The sequence below is a fragment of the Quercus lobata genome, chromosome 4 (genome assembly GCF_001633185.2).
Source record: "Quercus lobata isolate SW786 chromosome 4, ValleyOak3.0 Primary Assembly, whole genome shotgun sequence".
NCBI lineage: Eukaryota > Viridiplantae > Streptophyta > Magnoliopsida > Fagales > Fagaceae > Quercus > Quercus lobata.
Window position 1 is genome coordinate 63,433,731 of NC_044907.1, and position 16,209 is coordinate 63,449,939.

A 16,209-nucleotide genomic window follows, 5' to 3' on the forward strand; every position below is an offset into this window, starting at 1 on the left:
CTGGAATTTTTTTTTCATTTAGCATTGATTTTATAACAATTTCATTAGTTCTCACATTTCTAAAACTATTTGGGAAAATAGCATCTCGAGTTTGTAACACTCGAGTTTCAGCGTACTGGCACACAGCTGGTGTGGAGAACGAGGAATTTTCTTTGCATTTATCATTAATTTTGAAATATTTTAGTTAGTTGTCAAGTTTGCAAAACTATTTTACAAACTATTATCTTGAGTCTTTGAAACTCAAGTTCCAATCTGAGGTGGAAGAAAAAATCCATGTGGAACTCGAGTCTTAGAGACTCGAGTTCCTTTGTTAAGAAATATCGTTCACTTAGGTTTCTTCGTTCAGGGTTTCATTTTCCTGGGTTTTTCTTTTTCTTCTTCATCTTCATTTTGTTCTTCTTCTATTGGACCTCTTCTTTGTTTTGGGATCCATTTATTTGAGGCCCTTGTTGTTTGTTTTCTATTGGTTTGGGCAACGACTAGACAATCCCAGGCCGAATCAGTCCACAACTTCATCGTTAATGGCCTATTTGGAAGTTTAGAGAGAGAGGAGAGTAGAGGGGAATGGTTCTCCTCCACCTTGTTTGGATGTTTTTAAAATTAGTAAGGGGGAAGAGAGTAATTAGCCCTTCCCCTTATTTGGATGTTTTAAAAATTAGGATGGAGATGGGAGAAAATGATTAAAATAGACAAATTTACCCCTATTTGAAAATAGATTTACAACATTAGTCTATTATTAATTTAGAAAGGGTAAATTGGGAAATTTATCTAGTCAATAATTTATCTACTCTACTCTCCCTCCAAATCTCTCCAATTTGGGGGAATTAAAAATGAGGGGTTAGAGGTGGTTGAAACCCTTCCAAACTCCTCCCCCTCCTTCCTTAAAAAACTTCCAAATAAGGTAATTGAATTACTCTCCCTCCCTCTACTCTACTCCCCCTTCTTTTTTAAACTTCCAAATAGGCCATAAGGTTGGTTTGTGGGTTTGTGATGTTCTCGGTTTCTTCTTCTTTGCGTAGCTAGGTTTCTTCTTCTTTGTTCTACTGGTTTTCTTCTACTGGGTTTATCTTCTTTGTTCTGTTGGGTTTCCTTCTTCATTCTTCTTCTCCTATCTATGGAACTTGATTCTTATAGACTCGATTTCCATGTGGCTTTTTTCTTCCACATCAGATTTGAACTCGAGTCTAAAGGACTCGATTTTCGTCATTGATCTCGACCCTTTAATGCTCGAGATGCTAGTTTGTTAAAATGTTTCCAAAACATGCCAACTAAAAAAATAGTTGCTAACAATAATGCAGCATCACTATTAATTTTGTACCACAAGTCACCTGGGGGCTCCCATCTTACCTCTTCCTTAGGACTAGTCTGGAACAGCTTTAGATTTGCAGTTTGGAACTCATCCAGCATGTATCGTGCCTTCTGCAAAATGGCTAAACTCGGTAGTCTCGCCTTACCAAGTCTGACTTCATTACGGTTGAACCATAAACACCAAGCCACCATAACGACAAGCTCTAGCAAGTCATCCCCCTTTCTTTGCCTAAACTCCAAGTGCCATAAAAAAATCCACAAATTCTAGAAAATTGGTCCCACATACTTCAAAGGGAATACCAGAAAGCTTCCAAATCTCCTGTGCTTTTTCACAATCCCATTGTACGTGCCCGCTACTTGTAGCCCCCAAATTGCATGCCTTACAAGTAGGATAATCAATCACTTTCCAATGACATAAGTTGGCTTTTGTTGGTATGGTATTTTTACTTGCACACCATGCAAAGGACTTGACTTTGTTTGAAATGTTGAGCCTCCATATGGTTTTCTAGAACAATTTATTTGTTTGATTGTTTGATGCTTCCCTAGAATTCCCATTCTGCACCATCTCCAAGGCTAATTTGTAAGCACTACACACCGTGATGTGGGACATTGAGCTCTCCAAGCCTCTGTGTGTGGGTCAATGAGCAAGGAAACCTTTGCATCATGTGGGACATTGGCAGGGCTGGATGTGAGTTTGAAAGTAGATGGTTTAGTTAGCCATTTACTCCTCCAAATATGTAGTGATTTTCCATTCCCCACCTACCATTGATGCCCTTTCTAAACAATTTTCTAGGCTACCAAGATACTACGCCAAGTGAAAGAGGGATGGTTGCCTAATTCAGCCAAAAGGAAATCTCTATCAGGAAAATACCATGCCTTGAAGACTTTATGGACTAGTGAGGTAGTGTTAGTTTGCAATCTCTAGCCTTATTTTGCCAAAAGAGCAAGGTTGAAGGCTGTAAGATCACGAAAACCCAAACCACCCTCTTTCTTTGGTAGACACATCTTGTCCCAACTCAGCAGGCCATTTTTTTTTTCTCATTTGTTTGCCTCCACCAAAATTTACATACCATACTAGTCATCTCATCACAAAGAACATTAGGGAGTTTAAAAGACATTCATAGTATACGTTGGCATCGGTTGTGCCACAATCTTGATCAAGATCTTTTTTCCTGCATTATATAACAAATTCTCTTTCCATCCTAAAAGTTTACTATTGAACCTCTCAATTACACTTATTTTTTTCCTGCTAGTGATGGAAGCCCAAGGTACTTCTCATGTTACTTAATGATCTCCGCCCCAAATCTGTGCTTGATCTCATCTTGCAAATTTTGTGGTGTGTTATGACTGAAGAAGAGAGAAGTCTTTTCTCAGTTCAACCGCTGGCCTAAAGCTTTCTTGTATTTTCCAAGATACCAATCAAGTTAGAACATTCTTCACCTGTGGCTTTACAAAAAATCAGATTGTCATCAGCAAAGAACAGGTGTGAGATTGATGGTCCTCTGGCACATGCATCAATTCCCTTTATAGTTCCAAGTTCCACTGATTTTCTTATAAGGGCTGAAAGACCTTCTGCACCAAAAAAAAAAAAAAAAAAAAAAAAAAGAGATAAGGGGAGAGGGGATCCCCTTGGCATAATCCCCTAGTAGGAGTAATGACACCTCGAGGTTGGCCATTAATTTTGACTAAATAAGCAACAGAGCAAACACACTTCATCATTATGACAACCCACTGTGCAATCCCATTTGACCATATCATAAACCTTACTCATTTCTACTACATATTATTAAGAATTAATTTTCAATAAATTATTACGCCTTAAAAAATATAAATATATATATGTATTTAAAACTTTTTTGCATGATATTTAGATAGTAAACAAATATTCCTTTTGTCCCAAAGTTAACCTAAAAATTAAAGAACAGGAAATTTCTATTCAAGAATATGAAGAATCCCTGTTGAAACTTTCAACTAACTCGTGTAGAGCAGCTTTTTGATGTCACAAATTTCTTGCATTCAAATTTTGAGATACTTTTTACAAAACAAAAAAACTCTAAACACATGCAAGTCATGGCAAAGACCAGGTGTTGGTCCTATCCTTCTAGCCATGTTTTGCAATGAGTCTCTTTACATGGTATAAAGCCTTTTATACGTAGTCCAACCTTTGCCAGGAAAGGACCATTGAGTCTAATGGGTCATCAAGAAGAAGAAGAGAGTTAATGGTCTGCCACTCAGACCATACAGAGGCCTGCGCTAATCCGCCTTTCAGAAAAAAAAAATTTCACTCTTTGTCATCACCTAGAATAAGTTGAAGAATACTGTTTTCCAACTGGGAATGAGCAATGACCGTAGTATACAGCAAGAGCTAGCAACATCAGCTCCTTGGTTTTCAAAATCTAAAATAAACAAACTAGTTCTCTGAATCATAATTTGTGAAATCAGGTTCCGGGGGCTTCTGCAGTTTCACCAAGCCTCCAGCACTTGGGTTCCGAAGCCTATGACCACGAAGGGCATTAGCTGCAAATCGGGATGCTAAGATAGTTGCACCAAGCCTAGATGTACTATCACTTCGAGAAACTAATGCCCTTACATCATCATATTCTTTACCATAGTGTAATGCTTCCTCCTCTTCTTCTTCTTCTGCCTCTTCTTGACGATGACGTTCTGCAGCTTTCCTCTTGAGATTCCGTCGCCAAGCAGCCTGGATAAAGCAGGCAGCCCAGGTCCTCCACTGCTGTGAATAGAAGCGGAAGGTGTGCTGAACTTGCCTACTATGAAGGCGCCTAAACTGACTGGCAACAAACTTCAACTCTTCTGCTTCCAAGGCAAAGGCTTCCACCTCAGTTAAAGCCTTCACTGTCCGAGTTGATGATGGTAAGTTGGAACCAGCTTTAGGGTCCAGTGCCCAAGTTAGAAGCTCCTCTCCACAGAAGTCCCCTTCTTTCAGTAGACCTCGGTTGAAAAATCCACTCCTTCCACCATCTGTAGTGACACTCTCCAGGCGCCCACGAATGATAAAGAGCATCTCATCCACCGGGTCCCCTTCCCGAACAATGTAGGTTCTCTCTGTGTATAAACTGGGCTTCAATCGCTCACAGATGGCATCAAGTAACCGCTCATCCATATTGGCAAACAAAGGAACCTGCATACACCATCATATAGAATTCACTCTCTTTGAATAAACATCAGCAAGATAGGACACTGGCAGGATACAAGACTGATGTTAAAGTGCTATTGAGATTAAATAGCAAAGGAATTTTTTATTTAAAAAATGAACAGAATGCTCTATAGGCTTAAGACAAATGAAAGAATGCTAGATATCCTATTGGTGATTCAAGTTATAACATGATTACTTTTATATACTTACCCTTCTCACCAAATTCAAACAAAGATGTCGTTTGATATCCCTCCTGAGATCTTTTGGTAAACTCTGGACCAAGCTCTCTTCATCTACTCCTCGTGTTTCTAACCACTTATACTGGTCATAGCGTCTAACTCTTTCCCTCAGATCCTGTGGAAGTAAGCGATGATGCATCCACTGTTCAGAATCACGCCTTTTGATTCTCATCTCTTCAACACGAACTGTAAGAGACTGGAGGTATGTCTATTGCAATCACAGGATACCTTAAAGGTCAGCATTATTGTAAAATATTTGTACTTCCTTAAAAACATAAGATCTGCATGCAATATTTAAACTGTTTCCACAATTATATTCATAGTTCCACTTTCCTTTAAAAAGAAAACTTTAAAATGCATATGCTTCGTCCATTTGTCCCAACAACAACTAGTTGTCAAGCATTGTTATTCTCAAAAAATGAGATATAGGAGCAATTCCAATTACTATTTTGCTTTAATTATCAGAAAAAGAATATCCAAATATGTTTCGGCACTTATATGTAATAATACTGACTAACATGAGCGTCCTCATGCGCATCCCAAAAATAATTATCTGAAGAAGTGGTTATAAAGTGTAGTATTAAACTCACCTGCATATTTCCAATCAGAAGTGCAAAGAGTAGGAGCCCAGAAATTGCTATTAGTATGGAAAACAGAACCTCTCCAGGATAGGTACTGGTTTCAAGCCCTTGACCAAGTGTACTGTAGAAATTGAAATAGCAATGTGCTTTAATAACGGAGATGTTGGGAGCTAATAAACTCAGAAATTAGCATTTTTTACTTTACTAAACTTAATAATTATGACAATGATAATTATCGCATGATGCAGGAATCTACCACATATCATTGCATATTTGAAAATTATGTAATTGTATTAACAAGTTATTGTGGCTGCACATTTTTTTTTTCCTATGGTACAAATCCAATATAGAGATTTTGGTTATCCATAAGGGCCAATAATTTTGGCTAGCTGCTGATCTTTAAAAGAATTCCATTACCTCTTGAGTCACAAACATGTTAAAATATTGGGAACAAGAGTAACTTAAGACATATTGGAAATTCCTTATGAACTTTCTAGTATATATCATTTTGAAATATCCATGATCAGCACTATAAAAGGACTTATAGACAATGTCTAAAAATACTGCATAACTAATAAAGCCAAAGTTGAGTTTAAATACTAACTTCTTCAATTCTAGAGAAAGTAGAATTTATCAGTGCCTTTCATAAAAATCTAAAAACTTCTGACTTTGGCTAGCTTGTGAACCTATTAAGCTAGTGCTCGACTTGTTGGCTGACCAAGAAAATTTATCTAATGGATCTGCTCATGGATGTACTATCCTTATCATAAAGCTACCAATTAAAAAAGTATCTCAATGATATATATATATATATATATATATATATATAAATAGATGCCTAAGCCCAAAAGAAAAAGAAAAAGAAAAAAAAGTAGAAAAAGGAAAATCATTTTAAATTATTCATTTATCTATTTTTTGATGGGTAAGTTACACATGCATATATTGTATAATTTGTGACAGAGCTAAGTGACTAAATAGCATTTAGCCTATCAAGAATAGCAAGTATTGTGCACATATATCTACTAGCAAAAAGTAAGATACCTCAAATTTTGCAGGCCCCACCATAAACAGTAGCAAAATTTAGAGAAAAAAGTCCTAGATGCAACAATACCAGATGATATAGCATTTGTGTAAATTCCATAATTGAATTGTGAATCTTCATCAACAATAGAGCAACGACTACCAAGAACACCCTTGCTGATCTTTTCCCAATTACTGTAACCTTCCATATGCTTATTCCCACAGTACAAGTAATTTATGTCACATTTTCCACTATCCTTACAGGCTTGCCGCCAGCAAGTGTCATTTCGCTCAACAGCAAATAAGTACCAAAAGGCCCCGGTTATCTGAAAATTTTCATCCAAAAGTTATTCAATGTGAAAATTGAGTTCAAGACCAAAAAATTGAACTCTGAAACAATCAGAGAGAGAGAGAGAGAGATGAAAAATTCAATTCAAAGCAGACTGTCAGCCATATAAAAAAGGTCATGCGCGACATAAATATCTTCAATCACTTCAAGTAATTTATTCCTCTTTTATGAAATGCCTTGGATATATAAATTAAAATAAGGGCAGCTTGATCTCATAAAACTATTTTCTTCCTAACATGGAAGGGGGAGGGAGGTATAGAATATTCTCTTTAGAAATCCTTCCTATATTTTTGTTTATGTACATTATTAAACAAAGATATTAACATGATATCTAGGGCTCATCAGAATAAGAAAGGCGACATATTGATCTACAATTCACTATTCTTCTATGCACCTTTTTTTCCCTTTCCAAGTTTTAATTATTGTGTCATACTAGACATGACACTCACATCTCATGAGAGCTTCACCTAATATGTAAAAAAGAAGTATGAACACTTACATGGCTGGAAAGCATATACCAAAGCAAATAGTATGCAGCACCAGCCAAAGCACTTTCAGCAAAAAAACCCGCAGTCTTTTTAAGTTCTGCATTCAAAGGAAAAAAGCGGGCAAATCTTGGAACATATTGAAACAAGACAATATGTAGTAATGCTTGTTTTGTAGCCAATACTTCTGAGCCCTTTGATCTCTGGAGGAATTTCCACACTACAATCTGCAGATAATGAGAATAAAACAAAATCAAATGATGCTTTTCTTCCTATTCCAGAACTTGTGGAACACTTCTATGTTAATGAAGAATTCAGCACTAAGGCTGCAAAATGGAACAATTATGCTGAAGGAAAATCATAAATAGCATAGGACCAGTCTTCAAATAGTCATTTTACTACCATGCAAAACTGCAAATCTTATATATAATCACATAATTTCATGAAAAAAAAATTGGCCAACAGAGCCAAATATGACCAGTTATGCATGCAGGATGCAAATCTTATATATCATATAATTTCAATTTTAAGGATGCCAAAAAAAAAAAAAAAGTGCCACAAAGCTAATCATGTAGGCATATATCTGTAGCATTTCAACTAAGGGTCACTGGTAGTAGAAATGACAAAAAGTTCTGATTCTTGCTAATAACATACCTAATTACCTGTAAAAGTCCAGTAAAATATAGTATGTTGGCCTATTCCAAGTTCTTTTATTATAGATTTACTTGTCTAAGTATTCTCTCATGCAGAGCTCATCTATTTTCTCTCCATGAGAAAAATGCATGGGCTGAGGCCTGTAAGTTAAATGTGAGTATTGACTGGACAACAGATTGCTAGCATTTCCTTTCACTAAAGCAATGCATGCATTATGTGTATGTAGTTCACTGTGTGTAATTTGTCCACCCCTCTCAAAGATGTAATTGTATGTAGTGGAATCCAATCCTTTCTCTCTAGTACACTTTTGACGGTCAGTATAACTCATCCACTTCTACTTTTCAAGTATTCTTATTCTTTTTTTACCTAGTTCATTTACTTGCAGTGATTTATTTTACCTTGTTCATTAACTTGCAGTGAAAAATTTAAAATCATTTTCAACACAATAGAAGGGAAAAATATTTTGTCATGCCCAACAAAAGTAGGAGTTGCAGTTTCTTTTATAGCATATATTGTGCAAGGAAATACTAAAAAAAAAAAAGAGCTGAATATTTTGTACATAACAATGGATAGTGCTATATTTATCGAAAGACAAAATAAAGGTGGGGGGGATATTGCCTCAAGTGAGGCAGCACAAATCACTGTTTCAAGAAATGGTTTTAACTTATTTTTACTCTAAAATAAATATAAGATAGGAAAGACATTCAGTTTAATGCTCCTACTAAAATGCATAATGACTAGCTCTTCCAGTTTACATCTTCTAGTTAAACTTTCAGGAATTATGCCTTGTAATTTGTAAAAAACAATATCCAGAGGTCATCTTTACAAATATTACTAACAATTCCCTCAACCATAGGGAATCCATAAATTTTTATTCAGAAAAATTTGAAAAAGAAAAAATCCCTTGTAAACCATACATATCTGTTTCAACACTGGTTCTGATCTCATTGGATAATTTGGTTGCTTGGTTTTCAAGAATTATTAAAAACTTAGATGGCATATATCTGTTCTATGATTTAGACAAAGTGAAAAATCTTTGATCTGGACGTATAAAAATCTAAAAAATTAATGTATGATGTAATTAGTAATCGTTTGCTGACAGATGTATTTTGCATCCATATGCTTTCAAATTTTCACAGTTTAAGACTTAGAACTCATAGAAAGCAACAAACTCAACAATTTAAACACAAAATGAATAACATATATTTTTATTCCATTAAATTTTATGGAAAATGATACTGCAAGATGGAATTAGGCATATTAAAAAAAGGTCCATAATTTTCTAATACAATAAAAGTAAAAGATATCATTATTGAGAGAAAAAAAAGTAAAAGAAGTCATTCTAAAGACACAGAAGTCTATAGATTTAAATAGGCATGCAAGCTAGTAGAGCAAAGAAACTGTGCATGGTTTCTCAAACCTGAGGTAGAGGAAGCACAGACAGTAAATCTACAATGAAATAATGTTGTAGATATCGCTTGGCTATCTGTGTAGGATCTATCACAAGTTCACCTCGTCCAAAAACCTGAGAAGATGGTGAAATATACGCTGTGCGGAACTGAAGAGCCATACGAATAAGATAGAAAGAATCAAGAATTGTCCGCAGAGTAGTTGTTGTGACTGCCAACTTTGTATCCATACCAAGGCAATTTGATGCATGATGGAAGACAGGAAGATAGAAAAACAATGGATCAATAGAAACTGCAAGAATACAAGATATGACAAAAAGCCTATTCCATAACAAGAGGGATTTATCTTGAGGGTCAAATATTTTTTTCTCAGATACTTTAAGATCTTCTGGGAACACTGCCCTGGTGACGCCAGACCTGAGTGATCGCCCAATTGTCTTTAGTCCATCTGATCCCACTTTCATTCCATACCTAAAGGATTTTGATGAATTTTTCTTTGCACGACCAGTAAGGTTTAGCCCCTCTAAATTAAATATGGCTCGCTTCTTTCCAACAGCACCAGAAGGCGTTGACAACATAGAATCAAGGTCATCCAACCTACAGTGCCAACAACCTTGAAATCAATCACTGCTACTGCTTTTGTATATCCATATAGAGAAGAACTACTGATGAAAATCATTGCAAGTAAAATGTAAACTACTCCTATGCCTCTTTTGAACATAATGCTAAAAAAATGTGGTATCTAATATTTTAGAAGCACATTTTTACTATCTACTGAACTAGTTCATTGTGCAACTTACTATTATTTAAGGTGCTATATACTAAAGATCATTTAAAAACAATTTGTATAAAAAATTGTGATTAACAAATATATCATTGATTGTAAACTATATGTGAGTCATAGACTCATTAGCTTTATCTTTTCTGAATCAAAATGAATATTCGTATTATATATAAAGCAACAGGATAAATAATATAAAAAAAAATGAAAAATTGTGTCCATCTCTAATGCAAATTATATACAAAACGAAAAAAGAAGAAGTGAAAACTCTATAAGTTCATTAAATTATGTCTCGTTATCCACACACTCACCCCATCAGTACCACTACATCCATTGAACACCATTGACCTCATTTCTCCATATTTAGCCCCAACAACCCTTCTCCAAAGAGCATTCCATTCGGTTGCGTAGCACAACAGCCACTTTCATAATAAATCTTAACTGAAAATACCAAGCTTCTGAATAATTACTCTCCCTAATTTAATAGGGGGACAAACCATGTCTCAACTTACAAAAGGAATTTTCCTCTCTTCCTCTGTACCACCCCACATAAAATCTATTTGAATCTTCTGGCAATGCTACCTGGCATATAGGAAAGGGTGACATGAAGTAGGTTGGTAAACTAGAAAGGTTACTTTTACTCAAAGTAACCCTTGCTCATTTCTGAAAGTTCAACTTCTTCCAGCCTGCTAACATTATTTCCATCCCTTCCATTGATCAATGAACTAATCAGGGAGGCATTGTGACAAATATACAATACAATATTCAGCATCCAACATCAAGAGAATTTGCATTTCCTAAAGTCAAAAGCAACAAAACCCAGTAGCCTCATTTTACCTTAAATTGAGTTCATTGAACTGAAGTTAATTATTTTTCCTTGCTAATCCAATTAAAAGTATCAAATAAGAAAAATATATATGTATATATATATATATATTATCAATCAATAATCTTTAAATTTTATAGAAGAGCAATGGGAATCATTTATAGCAAGGAACAACATGTGCAGTGTACATTCTTTACCTTACAAATTTCTCCCTCTGGCCACCAATGTACCGGGACTTGTAACCGCAATCAAACATTTTGTAGAATCACCAATTACATTGACATCATATTGGAGTGTTAGAATTCTATGGTAAGCTTAAGTCAAACCACTAAATGGGATATGGAAACATCAAGTGTGATAAATCAAATTTCCTGTAATGCAAATGAACTAAGGTAAGAGACTGTCAATAAAATGATAGTACATAACAGAAATACTGTGTTCACAAAGTATCATACCTTCTCTGAGTATATATATAATAATAAATTTCCAACATGTCAACTAGTCTGAATATCCAAAGAAAAGTAGCAGAATTGCATTGTAGACCACTAAATTTTCTATCATAAGGTTAGCATTTGAACTGAAATGAAACCCAAAAAAATAAATAATAATAATAATAATAATAAATAAACAGTTAAAATTACTGAATTCATTAGTACCACTATTATTGTAGATTTCCTGTATATAATTATCAAAAGCATTGGCATTCAGATATTTTAAAATCATGGATCTTAACGACATGTATAGTTTTGTAGTGAACCTGTCACAGATACCCAAAGTCAAGTATACATGCTAAGAATTTTCTTAATTATGCTAATTCTCAAGGTTATAAAGAGTTTGTGCAAGAATAGAACCCCCGGGTCAAAAAATAAAGGTATAAGTAAAAAATAGAAAATTGCAAATAACACATCCTTAGAATACAAGATCTTACATTGTTGTTGGCCTACATCCATTCTCCATCCAACAAGGTAATTTCATTAATTTTTCCAAAGTGACAATTGCTTGAACCTTGTCCATCATAACTCTTAACGTAGACTAGATTGTTGTATTTCTTATATAATAGTTTCTTTAGCCTTCTCCAATCAAGATTCTAAAGCATTATTTCCTATGAGGAGTTCTTATTGGTGTTAAAATATAATAACTTTTATTAGATACCAATTGCCGCAAACTTTCCACAAATTAAAATTTATTTATTACCAAATTTACACAAGAGAGAGGTCAAGTTTTGGTGCGATAGCAAATGTCTTCCACCAAAAGTGACAAATCACGGGTTTGAGCATGGGAATTAGTCTATCCAATAAATTGGGGGTAAACTTGCCCATTTTAACATTTCCTCTACTCTATAAAAATAGGAGTTTTGTGCAATAGGTATGACCAATTTTACACGTGGCAAAATAATAGGTAATTAAGAGTCATTTATGGCAGCATAAGCTTCAACAATGAAAGTATCCAACAAAACACCAACAATGGCATGCCTAACTAGTCGTGAGCCTTCGTTTCCACCGCCCCCCCCCCCCCCCCCCTCATTTAAAAAATAAATATAAACTAATAAACAGAGGTTTTCTACCTGTTTCTCAAAAAAAGAAAAAGAAAAAACAAACCGCATGAGGAGAAACTGGTTCGAATTCACCCAAACCCATTTGTTGTAAGCAATAAACTAGTGCAAAGTGAACTTTGCCAACGGTTTCAAGTTATATATCTCCTCCATGAATCAGTGAAGGCATCAATTACAAGAGGAAGAATATTAGCATAAGTATTGACAAGGGGATTTTTAATATTGTCACAGATGTTCATGTGGCTATGAATGAGGCACGAATTATTATTATTATTATTATTATTATTATTTAGGGGTTTTTCTTATGCTTAATCCTTGTAATTGATATAGAAAAAAATTCATTGGTTCTTTTATGGTACTTTCTTACTGCTTCAAATGGTTGGCATAATTTATTTATGTTTATACTAACAATTAAACAATACCAAATCCTCAAATAACAATAAGATCATGTATAGCATTGCCTCAAAACCCATCATAAAAAAGAAAAAAGAAAAAAGAAAAAAAGAGAGGTGCATTCTGAATGAAATAATAAGAAAAACTAAATCAAATAGCTAATTAGAAAACACATTTATAATACAGAAAAAGCAAACAGAGAGCGATGAAAGGAAAAACTTACAGAGATAATCGTTAGGGTTTGAAGAGGAGATGGAGAGAGAGATTTGTTTGAGGATATTGAGGAGGGTCAGACCGTTATTACGGTTATGCAAAAGGAAAGTACTATTCGAAAAAGAGTTAATTTTTTGGTCGAAATTTCACAATTGATTTTGGGACACGTGTATCTTTATCTTCTTCTCTATATTACTATTTAAGGGGCTGTACCAGTTTGAACCAAATTTTTTTTTTTGTTCCAAAATACCCCTACACTCCTAGGTTTAAGTAGAGACAAAATTAAAGGATAATTTGGTAAAAATACATGTCTAACTTGCACTAAAATATTGCCTACAAAGTAGGAACTCTCTTCCACTAACTCACTTCTTCAAAGTAACTATACGTTTATTATTATTTTTTAAATAGAAAAATAAGTTAAACAACTCACGTTGTTGCTGTTTTTTTCCTTAAAAAAAACCCTATGATCATCCAAAAAAAAAAAAAATTAAATAGCAAAAAAAAAAAAAAAACTAATAGTTATCAAAAGAAAGAAAGAAAAAAAAAAGATATATACACTTTTTTGTTTTGATAAGTAGATACATTTTTAACTCCCACTAAAACGTTGCCTACAGAATAGGGGTGTGATGCGTGTTCTGCATTTTGGATGAGGTTCAAATTGCTCTTCTGATATGTGTTTATGGGTGAAAGCTTACTCATTACCTTAAAAAAATGGAATACTTTTTTTTTTTTTTTATTAAAAAAAAAATATTTGATTACAATATTACAATACATAAAACTTTGTTTTATCTCTATACCACTATTTAAGGGGCTGTATCTGTTTGGACTGGATTTTATTTTTCCAAAATACCCCTACACTCCTAGGTTTAAGTAGAGACAAAATTAAAAGATAATTTGGTAAAAATACATGTCTAACTTGCACTAAAACATTGCCTACAAAATAGGAACTCTCTTCCACTAACTTACTTCTTCAAAGTAACTATACGTTTATTATTATTTTTTAAATAGAAAAATAAGTTAAACAACTCGTGTTGTTGATGTTTTTTTCCTTAAAAAAAAACCCCATGTTCATCCCAAAAAAAAAAAAAAAAAAAAAAAAAACCTAATAGTTATCAAAAGAAAAGAAAAAGAAAAAGAAAAAGATATATACAGTTTTTTGTTTTGATAAGTAGATACATTTTTAACTCCCACTAAAACGTTGCCTACAAAACAAGGGTGTGATGAGTGTTCTGATGTGTTTGTGGGTGAAAACTTACTCATTACCTTAAAAAAATGGAATACTTAATGCTTTTTTTTTATTACGATATTAAAGTATGTAGAACTTTGTTTTTTTTTCAAAAAAATATATATATATTTGATTACAATATTACAATACATAAAACTTTGTTTAAAAAAAAAATTATAATAATAACCGTGCAATAATTCTCCAGGAAGAAATTGAGAGAGGAAGAAAGGTTATCTTTTAACTCTTTTTTTATGGGTTATTTTTTAACTCTTAATTAGTATTAACTTTTTTCAAACGGGAAAGACTCGAGATTGTGAAATTTTTTTTTTTTTTTAATTTTATAAATTGGCACATTTTTATTAAGATTGCTGCCATTTTTTATTTATTTATTAATGGACATCATCACATGCGCTTCGCATGGGATGAGGCTTCTTTTTTTTTTTTAGTGTTCGTAGCAAAAAAAGTATTTGTGTTTTTTTATTTTATATATGTAATTTTTATTTTGAGAATCTAATTTATAAGTGGATAAAGATATTTGAAAATTAACAGGAGAGTAACCCTATTTTTCTGGCAATATTTTAGTCGCAGTTAAGGTTGTATTTTTACCAGATTGTCTTTTAATTTTGTCTTTACTTAAACATAAGGATGTAGGGGTACAGAAACCATCATAAAAAAAATAAATAAATAAATTGAAAAAGAGAGGTACATTCTAAATGAAATAATAAGAAAAAAAAATCAAATAACTAAATAAAAAACACATTTATAATACAGAAAAAGTGAACAGAGAGAGCGATGAAAGTAAGAACTAACAGAGATAATCGTTAGGGTTTTAAGAGGAGATGGAGAGAGAGATTTGCTCAAGGATATTGATGAGGGTCAAACCGTTATTACGATTATGCAAAAGGAAAGTACTATTCGAAAATGACTTAATTTTTTCAAGGACACCTGTGTCTTTAAAAACGATCATAATTAAAAAATATATATTAAAAAAAAAAAAAAAAAAAAAAGAGGTACATCTTGGAATGAAATGATAAGAAAAACTAAATTAAATAGCTAATTAAAAAACACATTTACAATATAGAAAAATCGAACAGAGGGATCGATGAAAGGAAGAACTTACAGAGATAATCATTAGGTTTTGAAGAGGAGATGGAGAGAGAGATTTGTTTGAGCATACTGAGGAGGGTCAAACTGTTACTATGGATATGCAAAAGAAAAGTACAATTCAAAAATGTGTTAATTGTTTCGGTCAAAATTTCACAACTGATTTTGGGGACATGTGTGTCTTTATCTATACTACTATTTAAGGGGTTTTCCCTGTTTGGACTGGATTTTTTTTTTTTTTTGTTCCAAAATACACCTACACCCCTAGGTTTAAATAGAGAAAAAAATTAAAAGATGATCTGGTAAAAATACATGTCCAACTTACACTAGCAATTAAACAATACAAAATCCTAAATAACAATAAGATCATGTATAGCATTGCCTTAAAAGGCATTACAAAAAAAAAAAAAAAAAAAAACAAACACAATAGGGAGGTACGTTGTGAATGAAATAATAAGAAAAACTAAATCAAATAGCTAAATAAAAAACACATTTATAATACAAAAATAGCGAACAGAGAGACCGATGAAATGAAGAACTTACAGAGATAATCGTTAGGGTTTGAAGAGGAGATGAAGAGAGAGATTTTTTTGAGGAAATTGAGGAGGGTTAGACCATTATTACGGTTATGCAAAAGAAAATTACTATTCAAAAATGTGTTAATTTTTTTGGTAAAAATTTCACAACTGATTTTGGGGACACGTGTGTCTTTATCTATACTACTATTTAAGGGTTTCCCCTATTTGGACCATTTTTTTTTTTTTGTTCCAAAATACCCCTACACCCCTAGGTTTAAGTAGAGACAAAATTCAAGGATAATCTGGTAAAAATACAATTCCAACTTGAATTAACAATAAAAAAAAATACCAAATCCTCAAATAACAGAGATAATCGTTAGGGTTATAAGAGGAGA

The 16,209-nt window shown here is 33.4% G+C and overlaps 1 protein-coding gene across 1 annotated transcript; it reads right to left on the minus strand.

Annotated features, from left to right (window-relative positions):
* Positions 1-3,376: 3,376 nt before the first annotated feature.
* LOC115983687 (putative cyclic nucleotide-gated ion channel 8) lies at positions 3,377-13,083 on the minus strand. Its single transcript, XM_031106425.1, has 8 exons — positions 12,978-13,083; positions 11,007-11,180; positions 9,214-9,799; positions 7,154-7,366; positions 6,327-6,631; positions 5,295-5,406; positions 4,676-4,912; positions 3,377-4,450 (listed from the first exon to the last, which is right to left on the minus strand). The coding sequence occupies exons 2-8, from the start codon at positions 11,063-11,065 to the stop codon at positions 3,719-3,721; spliced, it is 2,244 nt and encodes a 747-aa protein (XP_030962285.1). The 5' UTR covers positions 11,066-11,180; positions 12,978-13,083; the 3' UTR covers positions 3,377-3,718.
* Between the last annotated feature and the right edge of the window lie 3,126 nt (positions 13,084-16,209).